Raw genomic sequence first — 13,968 nt, 5'->3', positions numbered from 1 at the left:
ACTATAACATGCATATTGATGTATAGTATTTAGAAAAACATCAAGTTTAAATTTTCATCTTATTTTCTTTTGAGATTTTTATTACTTGCGTACAAATTCACAGAGGGTACATTTTGTTTTACGCTTTCTTATACTTAATACTTAATCAAGTTAAACCTGTTTTCAATCAAACAAATGCTGCTTGGTGCTCAATACTAATCGTTTGTTTTTATACATATAGTATAGGTGTATATATGTATATATATATATACACATATATATTCTCTACAAGTCCTGGTCTGGCGCTTAGTGTTTGCTTCCAATGTGGAAAATAGTCAAAAGCGTCGCATGATGCAGGGTTTGATGCAATGATTTTCTACTTCTGCTCACTGTACAAATTATAAATGGGACGTGGTGCAAATCAGTCTTATGTGCCTGTAGGTGGGCGTGGCTGTGGGCAATTGTGGATCCTTGTATGGAGCTCAGATCTTCAGACAGCTGCGATGATTACCGCTGCGCGCATAGACCTCCTCGAAGGCATGTATCAGCTCGTCCATGCCACGCAGCAGACCCTCCTCGCGATTGCCAGGTTGCCAGGGACTGCGATGATTGACGCTCAGCTGTGGGGGCAGCTGTCGCGATTTGGCAAAGTCTATCAGCCAGGCGCCAACGCGCTGATCATCGTAGACAATAAATAAACTGGAGCCGATGATCTCGTGGCGACTGAAGAATGCCGACTGCTCGATGACGAGGCGCATGTGCTTGAGCCGTTTCAGCAGCTCCTTTTGCACGGACCTGCGTGCGGCCAGAAACTGTTCGATGGTCTGTGAGATTTGCTCGCTGCTACGACAGGTTTTGAGATCCTTGAGCGGTGAACGTCCGCGCAGACGCAGCGCCTCAATACGGAACCCCTTGCTCTGCGACGAGGATAACGATTCGCGGAAGAGCATGTAACGCAGCTTTGTGATGGCCTGTGCTTCGTGCTCGGCGGGCGTCGGTGCACTGGCATCCACGGCAATCATTTTCTGATACAGATCCGGACGCAGCGTTTTGTTGCTGACCTCCGATTCGAGAAAGGTGCGAGTGCCAAGCTTAATGTCCATCACACACGGATCCTTGAATCCCGCCAGCAGATCCTGCAGCTCGATATAGTGCTGTGAGTGCAGCTCGCGCAATCCAAAGTAGCCGGGCACAATTTGTGAGGTTTTGGGCTCCTGCGAGATCATCTGATAGGCAAGCACCTCGCTGTCATCGATGCCAACGATGCGTTTGCGCACAATGCCCGTTGTGGTGGGCACAATGCTAAAGCGGGAAGAGAAGACAAAACTGATTGATTAGACTATGATTTTTTGGGGGCTCTATTTAAACTGCTTACCTTTCGGGATGCCCGGAGAGCTGCATCCAGCCGTGTGGCTTGGACTGCGTCTGTTGTTGTTGCTGTTGCAGCAGCAAGGGTGTGGCAGGTGCGCTCAGTTCCAAAGCGTTCTGCAAGGCAAATAGAAAATCATAAACATTATTATCATTATTTTTATTGTTATCAGTAAATCAACCCCATTGGACATAACAGAGTGAGATAGTTTTAGGGGAGTAAATAATTTCAAGGAACCCAAGCTTTACTTTGAACTAATCAAGAAACTCTAACAAGGAATCTAACAGGGCACAATGCAATTACGTAAGTTTTCAGAATTAAGAATGCCTTATTGAATGCAGTGTCAAGATTTTAATTAATATTAAAGCTAGCTTCGTCTATTTTACGCTGAATATTCATGTCTAATCATTATTCCGATCACAAGCTACAATAAATAAAGCCGAAAACGTATGGAAACGAATTTCATTGAGGGTTCCATGGCCCATTGTGTTTATCAGAAGGGTGCAAAAAACCTACTGATAAAGAGACAATAATATTTCACACTCGCTGCGATATCGGGCCCCTAGCGACAGGGACAAATGCAATGGAATTGTTGCATCTGTTTGAGAACTGGTTTCAGGCAAACAGAAACAGAAATCAAACATTTCATATTTTCTATAGCATGTGTTGTGTGTGTGATCGGGGACAGATTGAAGTACTTGCCGTCTGCTAAAGATTATAAATAATCAAACAAACAAAACAAAAACGAATTTGTTTTTATTATATGCAACGTCCTCCTCCCTGCCGTTCGTTAATATGATTGTAATGTGAAATTAATGCAGGCAGCACGCCAATTGTATGCTTATTGTCTGAGGCAGCAAGCAGGAAGCGTTTAAGCGTTTGTTTTGCCTTATGGCCAGTTAATATCGCATCGATATTGATTCAATCATCATAAAAGATCATCATAATATCGAACCCACACCTCAACCGACCAGAACCCAACGAGCTGGTACTTACAATGGCCAAGAACTTGAGCAGCGACATGTGCTGTTGTGTCGTGGGCATCGACGACTCCAGGATGCGAGCCCGGGCGGCTCTTTGCAGGCTCAAATAGTCGGCCAAGTTGTCGCAGTTCTCGTAGGGTATGGTGTTGAGGTACTGTGGAATAGATCAGATATATGAATATATATATATTGACGTCAGTGCCCTGCGTGAACCCAAGACGCGGCGAGCAATAAAAACAAACGAAAGCAAAACAAAATACATTTCAAATGGAGACTGCTCTACGCACAGATACCCTGCACTAACGAAAATACAGTTAGTATAAATAGCATATAAATGCATAGGAAATATCAAGTCTTTTTGCCTTGCCTGCCAGACTAAGAGCTACCCTGTACACATCTTTCTATTGAGTTTAACAGGTAACTTTCAAATGTATTAGGCGTTTTTTTTTAGATATTGCCTGGGAACTACTTGACTTTGAGATACCCTTTAAACATTTGGCGTATGGGGGTATTTGAAAGCAAATACCTGTGACTCAGTCGCTAAATAAAAAATTAGCAACATAAAAAACCAACCTGATTAATTATACAATCAAAATGCAACAGCAAAGTGCAAAAAATTCTATTTTGTTTACGCTGCCTTCGGATCGTATATGGCTTATAAAACGGCTCGTTGTTTTATGGGTCTCTGCCTCGGGGCTCGGGCCCATTTCAATTCTCATTCCAGTTGATCGATGTGTGTGGCTCTTCAACGTGCCCCCTAATGAGCCACTTAGTATGCAAAGTTGAATGTATTTATCAACCTGTTGTTGTTGCTGCTGAGTTTCCATAAATTGAGTTATATGCTTATAAGATGTTTGGGTAGTGCCATGGCTATAACAAATAACGAACCCGAACTCGAATTCTTGTAATTCATTTAACTAACTGTGCGGCCAATTGTTTATGCACAGCATCTTTATATAGGCAGCCCACAACTGCTGCTGGGCTTTAAACGAACTAAACCGAAGCCAAATCTTATCTGTTATCATTTAGCTCTTATCGCTTATCAGTTGCGATAGCACTGCGTCTTTTTCCATCACAAGTCAAGCGTCAACTTTGGGACAATAACATGGCACGAGCTGAGCTAATTTTTTGTTGTTTTGCGCGATTTGTTTTTTAATTTTTACGTAAGCTTGAAAAATTTGCATGTGTGCCACAAATTTGTCGCGCTTGCCCACCGTAGGCACAGTGTGCCAGCTGTCATTTACAATTGTTTGAGCACTAAATGCAAAAGGCATTAACTGGCATCTAGATATGAGTATGAATATATATGGAGGGGGCTATAGCCCAGCTATTGGTATAAAGATAATGTCTGTGGTCTGGTTTTAGATAGCGGCATGCGGCCAAGGTTGCCATGTGCAACAGTGGTTTAATAATATTGATAAGGACTTTGTAAATATGCTAAGCATTTAATAGAGATTTGTATTTTAAATAAACAATATCATATGGAAAATTTTTTAATTGAATTTTATAGTTGATTTTCAATTTAAATAGCTTTAATTGTTGCCTGGCAGCAACGAATGAATCCACGAGCCTGTTAAGTAGGCTGCACCTAAGCAAACGGCCAGTTAAGTTGGCTGCGACTGTTAAGTCGAGCTAGTTAAGTTGGCTGCAACTCATAAATTGGCTTGTTAAGTTGGTGACAACAAAATGAAACTGATTTCATACCATCAAAATGGAAATTAAATTTATGCTGCATCGAGAGATGACTCGCATCATTAAGCAACGAACAAATTTTGCTTACTAAACCAGTTTAAGATACCTAAAACACTTTTAAAAGCAGCTCATTAAAAGCCAATATAATATTATAGATTGAAGTAATTAAACACTGATCAATCTATGCGCGTTGTGTGGCCACTGTCAATCAAATGCATATCAAAAGCTATTAACCAATAATCGAGGCGAAAGTCGTGTGTGAAATATTGTATTTTTAGCACAGAGTTGAATCGCTGACCTTTATAAAAAATCAAAATAAAAGCACATGCAACAACAAGAGTTTGCGCTAGGCACTTAGAGTGAGAGATTACAGTAGTTGACAACATTTAATTATAGAATCGTGGACGCAGACGTCACACAGTTGTTGCCTTTATGTTTTTCATTGACAACTGGAACGACTAGCTACATATAGTTAATGCAAATTACAATTTTAATGATATTTGGTCGGGTTATACGTTAAGGCTTGTACATTTTTGCACGTACACATTTAACGACTATTAAGGTCTAGTTTATTTAAGAGTACAACAATTAGCACACTGTTTTAAAGCCAAGTGCTAAACAAGAGTTTAGACTTCTGATAAGGCAGGCTCACATATTATTTAATTTTTATATATTGTTACTTAATTTATTGTTTTTTGTTTTGTGGCTGGAAAAACCTCAGCGAAAAGCTTGGCAACCGTGGAGAATTTAAAATTGTATGAAATGAAAACAACAGACGACCGCAACGATAATTAGTTATGACATTTGCACACAAACGCAAAATATTACAATAATAATAAAGAGTTGTAAACCCATTTTTTTTATTATTTTGTTTTTGTGTTTTTGTTCGCTAGCTTTTCGTTGCGCTACAGGGCGCCGCTGTTCACACGCGACTTGAGTGCGTTTTCCGCACGTTTATAAACGCGTACGTTTTTATTTTTAGCCACTGTTTAACTAAGCTACAGTTTAGTAGTGTTTATTTATGACTACTTAAGAATTTGTATTGCCCCCGAACGAGCGTGTTAACTCAAAAAGCCGAATGAACAATTTTAAACCAACAAAATATACTCAGAAGAAGACAAAAAAAAAAGGTATAATAAATAAAACAAAACATTTCTGCTGGCAAATTTATGCGCGTGACGTCAAAGCGTTGAGCTGTTAATTAAACAAATTCAACTCGCCGAATTTGTCAAATTGAAACTTTAAGCTTAACTTTTTCTTTTTTTTTTCTCTCTCTCAATATACCCTGTGCTAATTAAGAATATTTAAAAAATGGCTATATGCCGTTTGCGGCAAGCGCCGCAAAAAGACACAAAAGACCTCAGGTAAGAATTTAAGAGGCATCATTTGAGTATGCCTAGACCCTACACTCTAAAGCCTAAGGTTATTTACAAATTAAAGAGGAAGCAATGCCAGCTGTGCACAGGGTATCCCCCAGTCGATAACTGGTCGACTGGTGGAATTATACTCATTTTACCTTTGTATTCTTTTTCAATACAAGTCAACCGTTTAAGCCTGCGGCGTGGCGACACGCACTTGACTTTTGTGGCAGGTCCCAGTCGAAACTAGTTTTAATTTCTGTGGGTCCGGCTTTGGGCCTGTAGGAGTAGGTGACTCAGTTACAGTCTCCTTTTTTTCTAGAACACAACCCTGACATTCAATAAACCGGGAGCCCTCGAAGACGCTGTGTCTGCATAGAGAGCTCGCACAGGGAGCAGCAGGGGCAGCCGGGGCGGCCAGGTGACAGGCGGGCAAAATTCACAAGTCGCTTGATTTGCATTGACGTCAATGCATTGTGGCCCCCCACAGGGGGGGGGGGGGGGGGGGTTGTAAGAGGAGAGTTAGGGTTAAAAAATAAAACCAGTTATGGTTTATAAAACATAACGCATTGTAGTTACGTTATACGAAACGAGGCGAAAGAAGATGAACGCAGGGCCAGCGACTGCGATTGAAACAGGTATATTAAACCTAGTATATCAAAAAGCTGCTGTCAACGGGCTGACAAATGTTTAAATTTAACAGTTAGACTGAATAAACTCAGCCTAACTGCCATCAAGCCAGCTAAAAGCCATAAGAAAGAGCTAAGCATGTCAATTTTAGACACGCCTCGCTAAAAACTATAAATCTGCCAATAACCTCTAGAGAGAAAGAAAACTGTGGTAAATCCCATTAGTAATCTTCGAATTTTGGTAATCCTATGATTAATCTCTTTCCTTTTAATTAAAAACAATATGTTTTTGAACACTTGTGATGCGTCACAGTGAAATTTCTAAAAAACGAAAAAACAATAAACTGAGCCGAGCTGTGACTAATAAGTAAGCATCGTAAGAAGAAAGGGTATTTGCTATGCTATGTCAACAGGTATATTGAAATAGAGTATACACAGATTTGCCCTGAACTTTACTCTACATTTCGTCTGACAGACAGCCTTCGCAGAAGACAAAATCGCAATTAATCAAGAAAACAAGCACCACTTATCAGAAGCCTTGATCCAAGCCGAAAATTTGTATTATAAAATCATATAATAATAATGAAATTTGTATAAAATAAAATGGTCTGGAGCTGATAATAATTTAGCAGCTGCTGACAGCGTGGGCCGCTGCACTTGACAGTTATATTCTCTATACAAATTATTCAAGTGCGCAATGTACACTGCACGAAATTCTCAAAAAACTTGTTGAGTTGTATTTTTTTTTTTGTATGCCATTATATATCAAGCGTATATACTTTGAGTGCAGCAAGGGCAAGTGTTAATAAACTGACAGCTGTCATAATTGTTATGAAAGGATGTCTATAAAAATGAAACAACAAAGCGACAAATTGATATGTGGCTAACATAAAGAGAGAATGAGAAACGTGAAGAGATGCGCTAAATAAAAGCCTTTCAATTGTTTTTCATAAAATGAATTGATTTGTTGTCGCCCAAGGCATGTGACTAAATGTTGGACTCCACTGTTGTACAGTGGTCGCTCGCATATTGCAACACATCGGATTTAGAGTTGGAATGGATTGCAAAATGTTTGCCAGAATATGCATTTTAGAATTGTTCCCTTGGCCATTCTAATTACCGAGTGTTCACTGTACCATGCCTAAGAGCGGCTCTTGCCCGTCTTAATTAGCGCTTTTTTTTGCGTTTTTATTGCCATATGCAAATTGACGTTACGTGGGTTACTGGAATTTCAGTGCTTGTTTACATGCCGCATAGCTCGAGGAAATCCGAACAGTTGTTTCAACAACTGCTTAAGATAATGCCCGGCATTGTTTGGCATTAAAAGGTTTAGTCATGTGCCCGCAGATAGATTGGGTTTGGCGGAGGAGGGATAGGTGCTGAGTCTTTGGGTCACTACTTTCTCTGCTTACGTTGCTTTCTACGCGGATGTATATTGTCGCCCAATTGACGTCATAACCTCTCTTAATATTTTGTTGTTGTTTTTGTTTATGTTTTGCTCCCCCCTTGTTAGCTTTCTTTTCGGTTACTTACCTCAGCATTACTGTTGTTGTCGTTGTTGTTGTTGTTGTTGCAGCTGCTGCTGCTGGATTTCGGCTGCTGCTCTACATTGCCAGACTTGTTGTTGCTGCTGGGTGGTGAAGATGGCGGCGTTGCCGTATCCAATGCAATCAATTTCCATAGCTGCTTCAGGCCAATGTTGTCGATGCACGAGAAACGCAATTTCTCGTGGGACCAGGCCATGGTGGAACGACTTCTCCTTGCCGTCGTTTTTGTAGCTTGTTTTTCCACTGTTTTTGTTGTTGCTGTTGGACGCTGCAGCACGGTTGAAGTCATAGTCATTTGGTTTTAGTTCTAGTTGTCCGGTGCACAGGGGCGGGTGTTAAAGTTAAGCTGTCTCTCGGTAATTAATTTTTCGCTTTATGCTCAATAGATTTGCATATTTTATTTAACTATTTTCATGCATATATTTCCTAGTCTCTTTTTTTTCATTAGCACATTGCATTTGCGTTTTATCTTCTCTTCTTTCTTGATTTCACACTGCACTGTTTACAGCTACACTTTGGTTGCTGCCTCGGCTTCGGTTTAATTTTTTGCGTTGGCCCGTTGCGAAGTCTTCACGAAACAAAAATGTTTGATTTTTAATTGATATTCAACGCACACGAAACGACATTCAGCTGTTTACGCGTGCTACTCTGTGGGGCAACTAACTGGTTTCGCCATACGACGGCCAGTTTTGTACTAAAGCCAAGCACTCACTCATCGGCAGCGACAGCGGCAGCGCAACGAGCCGATCGTCGCTCAGAGCGCAGCGAAGTGGAGAATGAGAGCAGTTGATGGAATCAGAGCGGGCGCAGCAGGGAGAGCACTAGCGACGAGCGCGAGCAGTGGGGCAGAGTGTACAGTCGGAGCAGAGAGCGCTAGCTGAGAGAAATACCCAGTGAAGAGTGGGCATAGCGAGGATAGTTTTTGGCGGAGTGTGTGGGGGAGTATTATTATAAGCAAGGGCGTGAGCATTGCACTCAGTTTGTTTTGATTCCAATAGGAGGATTATGGCGCGCCTCTCCCAACATGTTTATACTATGAGAAAAGGTGGGGCACGCTAAGACAGAAATAAACCAGATATATTACTCCATAAAAATATTGATGAAAAAGGTGTAGAAATATATGTACATACATATTTAAATATATGTATGTTGTATAGGTAAGAATATTTGTTTGTATATAATTTGTGACTCAATCGATTCGGTTCTGAAGTTAAAAGAAGCTGCATTTAGTTAATATATCATATATTTAGATTTGATCAGACAACGTATAGAGATAATAGAGGAATTGGTTTTTTTAAACCTGGGACGAATATCTTTGTCAACAGGACTAAAAACTGGAAAATTCTGAATTCAGCTCTATATATAGATACATACGTAGAAATAATTGATTCAATCTGTAGTTCTATTCTATAAATTCACTTGATCTCGAATGCGTTCAAAGTAAAGGTCTACTGCTGTGATCATACAACGAATAGTTTGAGGAGTTGCATAATGAAGCTTACTTATTTACTATCTCCGATGCGTAGTTGCGATACGTCGCAATTAGATAAGATGATATCGAAGACAAAGCTTATGATACCGTCCCGCATATGGCGCCATCTAAGGTCAGGCATTGAACTGTCTGGAAGTTGTTTATCCAAACTGTTGAACTGCTCTCGGGAGTACTTGGTACACATCTGATGCTACGGCATATCTGCATTGCAAATGGACAATACGCTAAATGCGCAGATCTTCTTCTTGGAACGCCTATAGAGGCTAAATGGAAGATTATGCAAACAACGCAATCCAAGATCTGCGCCAGTTTCTTGAGCTCTTTTCGCTGCAGGCCACGTCGGTTCATGGCCAACGCAAGGGAGAGTGCAAAATGCGCATATTTATGGGCGCAGACGTGGAGCCCGGGGGCCGCAACGTGCGTCAGACCCATGTTGAGTGACATACAAACCCCCAAGTTGAGTTTCGACATCAGCCGTCGTCTGCAGTTGCATGCTCCACATGGCAGCCACATACGTCAGACGACGACCGGAGGCCCCAATTGTTATGCGTAGCCAATGGCAATGCTAATTTTCGACGTAGGCCCAGACTCAAGACCCTCCACGAATGCATTGAACTTTCCGAATGCAGTGCAACGTGGCGTATGAGTAATGCAATCAGAACAAATCCAATCCAACTGCACGTGACCGTAACCAAATACTATTGAATGGAATAGTTAAAACTCGAATAATTAAAAATCAAAGCAGCACAAACAGAATTAATGAAGCGCGTTAGCTATTCAAATATATTGTTCCCAGTTAAATTAAAAACATAAAATACAATAATATAAACCGGATGTCATAACTCAAGAAATTGGTATATTTTAGTAGAACAGATGCAAGGATTTCAAGTATTATACCAGAAAGGAAATCTTAAAAGATTTTAGCAACCTTTCTACCAAACTAGTTTTTTAAAATATAACAATAGGAATTTATTTTATTTTCTGACATAGATAGTCTTAAATGTTCATCAATTTCCTTGGAACTTAGATAGTTTCTCTTTATAGCCATAGTTAATGATATAGCTATAAATTTTAAAAACCTCAACTAAAATTATATAAACCCTCATGGAGCAACAGATGCCTAAACGTACTTCACAAACGACACTAAAATGCCCGCTTGACTTTGAGTCAGCGAATAAGCAATTAGTTGTATGAGTATTCTAAATGCCAATTTGTGGGGATATTCGTCATGAAAAGCGCAACAATTTCATTCTTAACACTCATGAGTACCTACGTTCCGAGGCCTTCCGGATCCCTTGGGCCCACATAACGGTAACTGCAATATAAGTGCATTGCTGGGGCAGCATTTCAATTTATTGCAGCTCTATCAATCTCTCGGATCTCTTGATTGAATGTCGTTTCCAAACGGCGCTCTCAAATAATCATCGCGCGCGCTTTTGTGGAAGTCCACGAGAAATGCCCAAGCTTCAAGTTTGCTGACGTCAAACGTAAATTTTTGCTTGGCTTGAATGTGATGGGCGGGCTTGGTTCGGGGGATTGTGGCGATGATTACTGACATTTCTTTGTCATGATCATCATCAACAACAGCAGCAGCAGCAGCAGCGGGATCTGCGGGAGCAGCAGGAGCAGCCGAGGGTAGAGCTGTTACAGCTCAAGTGGATTTTTCTGTGCGCATCACTGGCCATCGGCAGACAAAGACAAAGGCAAAGACAAAGAAACGCCACCAGACGCAGACGTAAAGAGCTTCCAGCTCCGAGCTCCAAGCTTCAAGCTTCAGCTACAGCTCCCACTTTTGCTGTACCCTCAAGCTGTGACGTGTGACGTTTGTTTGTCGATACCCTTGCGGCGGGTATTGTAATAATTTCACAAAACATGTAAGCCTTTATATGGAGTAAGAATCGTATCCCATTTACTGCTAACACAGAAGTTACCTAATTCTATTTAATTTAACACCCAGCGTGAAGTTTAAGGAAATTTCTTCCGCAGTTCTTAAAAATAGTGGTAAACAGATTTTTGTTTATAATCCGATTCGCATAAAACTTATTTATAAAGCTTTCTTTGAAAATGTATTGCGAAAAGCCAGCTAATATTAAATACAGGATCTTGAGCGGGAAACTCACCTGTCTCTATTTACAAGCTCTTTCCATCTGTATCTACTTCTTTATTATATTGTAAAGATAACATGAGTACAATCAGTCGAAATTACATCAATTCCCATTCGATTATTTTCCGATTATAATCGATAAGTGTATTCAAGCTTCGTCACGCTTACTTAAAGTTCTTGCTTGTCTTAAATAATTTTTTTAAAATTTTTTTTATAAATTTTGCGCTTTCGATTGACGCATTTGCGTGTCACTTGACTTTTTTAATCTCGCGACTTTATCGTAGCTCACGGACCGACAATCACAATCGCAATCGGACTCCGACTCCGACTCTGATTCCGATTCATACTGAATTGTTGCTGAAATGTAACTTAATAGTTTGCTCAGGTAGCGCCGCTTCGCTGGCTCTTCCGCGCCGGGTCTTAACGATATTTTTTTAGTTGGCTTTAAACTATTTCAGCTATTGTTGTTGTTGTTGTTGTTGTTGTTGGTAATACGCAGAGCTTAACAAAATGTTTGCTATAATTTTGACATGGTGCTCGTTATTAATTTATAATTCAATGACTTTACTGACGTCATAGTATTAGGCTTTGCGCAAAGCAACAACAACAAAAACATTGCCTCATTAACATGTTTGCTTTGTTGTGCGAGCGTCATGCTGAGCAGAGTGTGTGTATGTATGGGGGTGTGTGTCTGTGCATATAGCTGATCTTTACCTAGAGAAAAACACACACAAATTCATATAGGTGTGTGTGTGTGTGTGTGTGTGTGTGTCTAGCACTGGCGCCACAAACAATTAGGTTGGTCTAGGGGCAACACCAATTCAATAGCAATAACAAATATGTACAAAAATTTTGAATAGACAATCTGTAGGATGCTTGCATTTTAATAGAAAATCGAACATATGCCAAATGTTTATCTGGCTCGATATTATTTTAATATCTAGAAGCAATTTCCCACACTAATTTAAATCTAGTTTTAGTCAAAACAATATTTGTGCTAATCAAATTTCTGAAATTAACTTTGTTTTCTCAACTTTTTAAGTTTATACGAATTGCAATGCCCTTGGCTGACGCATTGAATTATATAAAAGGTATTTATACGCCTTATTAGACTATATTAGTGGTATTCCTTAAAGTAATGCGATGCAATTTCGCAGTTTCAGCATGACTTACTTGTTAAGGCGAGACTGAAAAAAAAAGTTTGTTTTGTTAATATTATTTATTTACATTCATTTTGTTTACACAATATATTTCTTATATTTTGCAATCGTATATTAATTTACTTTAGTTAGCTTTATTATTAGTCTGTATTTTTAAAAGGTTTTTTATCTAACTTTATATCTTGGCAATTAATTAACGTTGTTTTTTTTTTACTCCTATTTGATTTATTCAAGCCAGCAAGAACCCAGTTCCAAAATTGTTATCTTTTCCCGGCCAAACTTCTTAATTACCAGCTTTAAGCCAAATGATTTCTAGTTTCACTTTATCTGAAAGCCAGCATTGCTATAAATTTTAATATATTTTTACCCCAAGTTAAATAAATCATCAAAGCTGCGCTCACTAATCAATTGTCTATAAATGGCATCTCGGGTTTTGCCATAAACTGCGTTCGATTCGAATTTGTGTCACATGTACGCAAAACGGGATTGGCTGTAACATACGCATTTTCAACCGCAAAATACGTAAATCTCAGGCAGCTTCTGAGTTTTACTGGAATCTTTGACGTGCCAATTGAGGATTGGGGTCTGCTGCGTCATCAATTGGTGTTCAGGGAAAATATACCAAAATGTGAGCAAAATTTTAATGATTTTTTTAAAAGATTGTTGACGAATTTGAAATTTCAAAGGAATTATTATAAAATGTGAGCTGACCCATAACGTCATTAATTAGAAAAGAAAAGAAATATATGATTCTGCTGAAACTTCCAATTGAAACAGGCCAGACCTATTGCGTCAGTCGATAGACGATCGTAAAAGAGATCGAACTGAGATAGAACACAAAAATAATTGAATGAAAGTTCTTGTTTGTATATACAAAAAAATAAATGTTAATATTTATATAATTAGGTATTTTTCCGTCTTTATTAATTTACAAGTTCAGCAACTAATTTGAACCATTTTAATACAGTATCTGCACGTCTTGCCCCTGGTAACAATTATTGCTTATAAAAAATAAATTTGTATTTTCATGATCTGAGGCTATCAACCTACTAAAATATACCCTGTCATCGGAATCACAGGCAAATGGGTATAGTAATGGATGAGAAGACAAAATAATATGCAAGTCTCGTCTCTGAAGGAAATAAGGAATATTAAAATAGTCTAGCTAAGTTCTCAGACTCACCACCAAGCTTTGTGAAATGATAATTTTTGAGCACACAGTTTGACAGCAGCATTTACAGGATATCTATCAGTCAAATATCTGTTTTTGTACAGCACATACCCTCAGTCAAGATGAATGATATTCGTATATTTATATGACTATTTAGCATTAAAAATAGCGTAGTAACATATGAATGGCGCGAGCCATATTGATAAGCCCCAAAAAATGACACCCTATAGACATATATATACCCATATATGTATATATACATATACAAATTGTGCTAATCTAGGGTCACGCCCAAATGACATGCTCAAAATTTAATGCCAGAGCAGAACGCAGCAGCACAAAAAGCGAAAGAAAAAAATCACGCGAGCCAAATATGCAAAAATAATCGTAAAATAAAATAAATAAAAAAAAACGCGCAAAAACGCGAACAACTTAGAAAAACAAAACGATATTATTTATGTGCGTGTAAACATTTTGATGGATC

General features: G+C 39.1%; 1 protein-coding gene across 4 annotated transcripts; it reads right to left on the bottom strand.

The window, feature by feature from the left end:
* Positions 1 to 51: 51 nt before the first annotated feature.
* LOC115758832 (inositol-trisphosphate 3-kinase homolog) lies at positions 52 to 8,212 on the bottom strand. 4 transcript variants are annotated; one of them, XM_030699609.1, is made up of 4 exons: positions 7,544 to 8,212; positions 2,345 to 2,485; positions 1,355 to 1,464; positions 52 to 1,281 (listed from the first exon to the last, which is right to left on the bottom strand). In XM_030699609.1, exons 1-4 carry the CDS (start codon positions 7,850 to 7,852, stop codon positions 462 to 464), a joined length of 1,380 nt encoding a protein of 459 aa, XP_030555469.1. In that variant the 5' UTR covers positions 7,853 to 8,212; the 3' UTR covers positions 52 to 461. The 4 variants fall into 4 exon arrangements, with proteins under 4 accessions (XP_030555469.1, XP_030555471.1, XP_030555470.1 ...); XM_030699611.1 differs by lacking the exon at positions 7,544 to 8,212 and adding an exon at positions 3,132 to 3,250; XM_030699610.1 differs by lacking the exon at positions 2,345 to 2,485 and having other exon boundaries at positions 7,544 to 8,211.
* Between the last annotated feature and the right edge of the window lie 5,756 nt (positions 8,213 to 13,968).

This window comes from Drosophila novamexicana, unplaced genomic scaffold, assembly GCF_003285875.2.
Source record: "Drosophila novamexicana strain 15010-1031.04,08,12 unplaced genomic scaffold, DnovRS2.1 tig00000193-arrow-pilon, whole genome shotgun sequence".
Lineage (NCBI taxonomy): Eukaryota > Metazoa > Arthropoda > Insecta > Diptera > Drosophilidae > Drosophila > Drosophila novamexicana.
The sequence above is the reverse complement of the archived record's forward strand: the minus strand, read 5'-3'. Positions and strand labels throughout refer to the sequence as shown.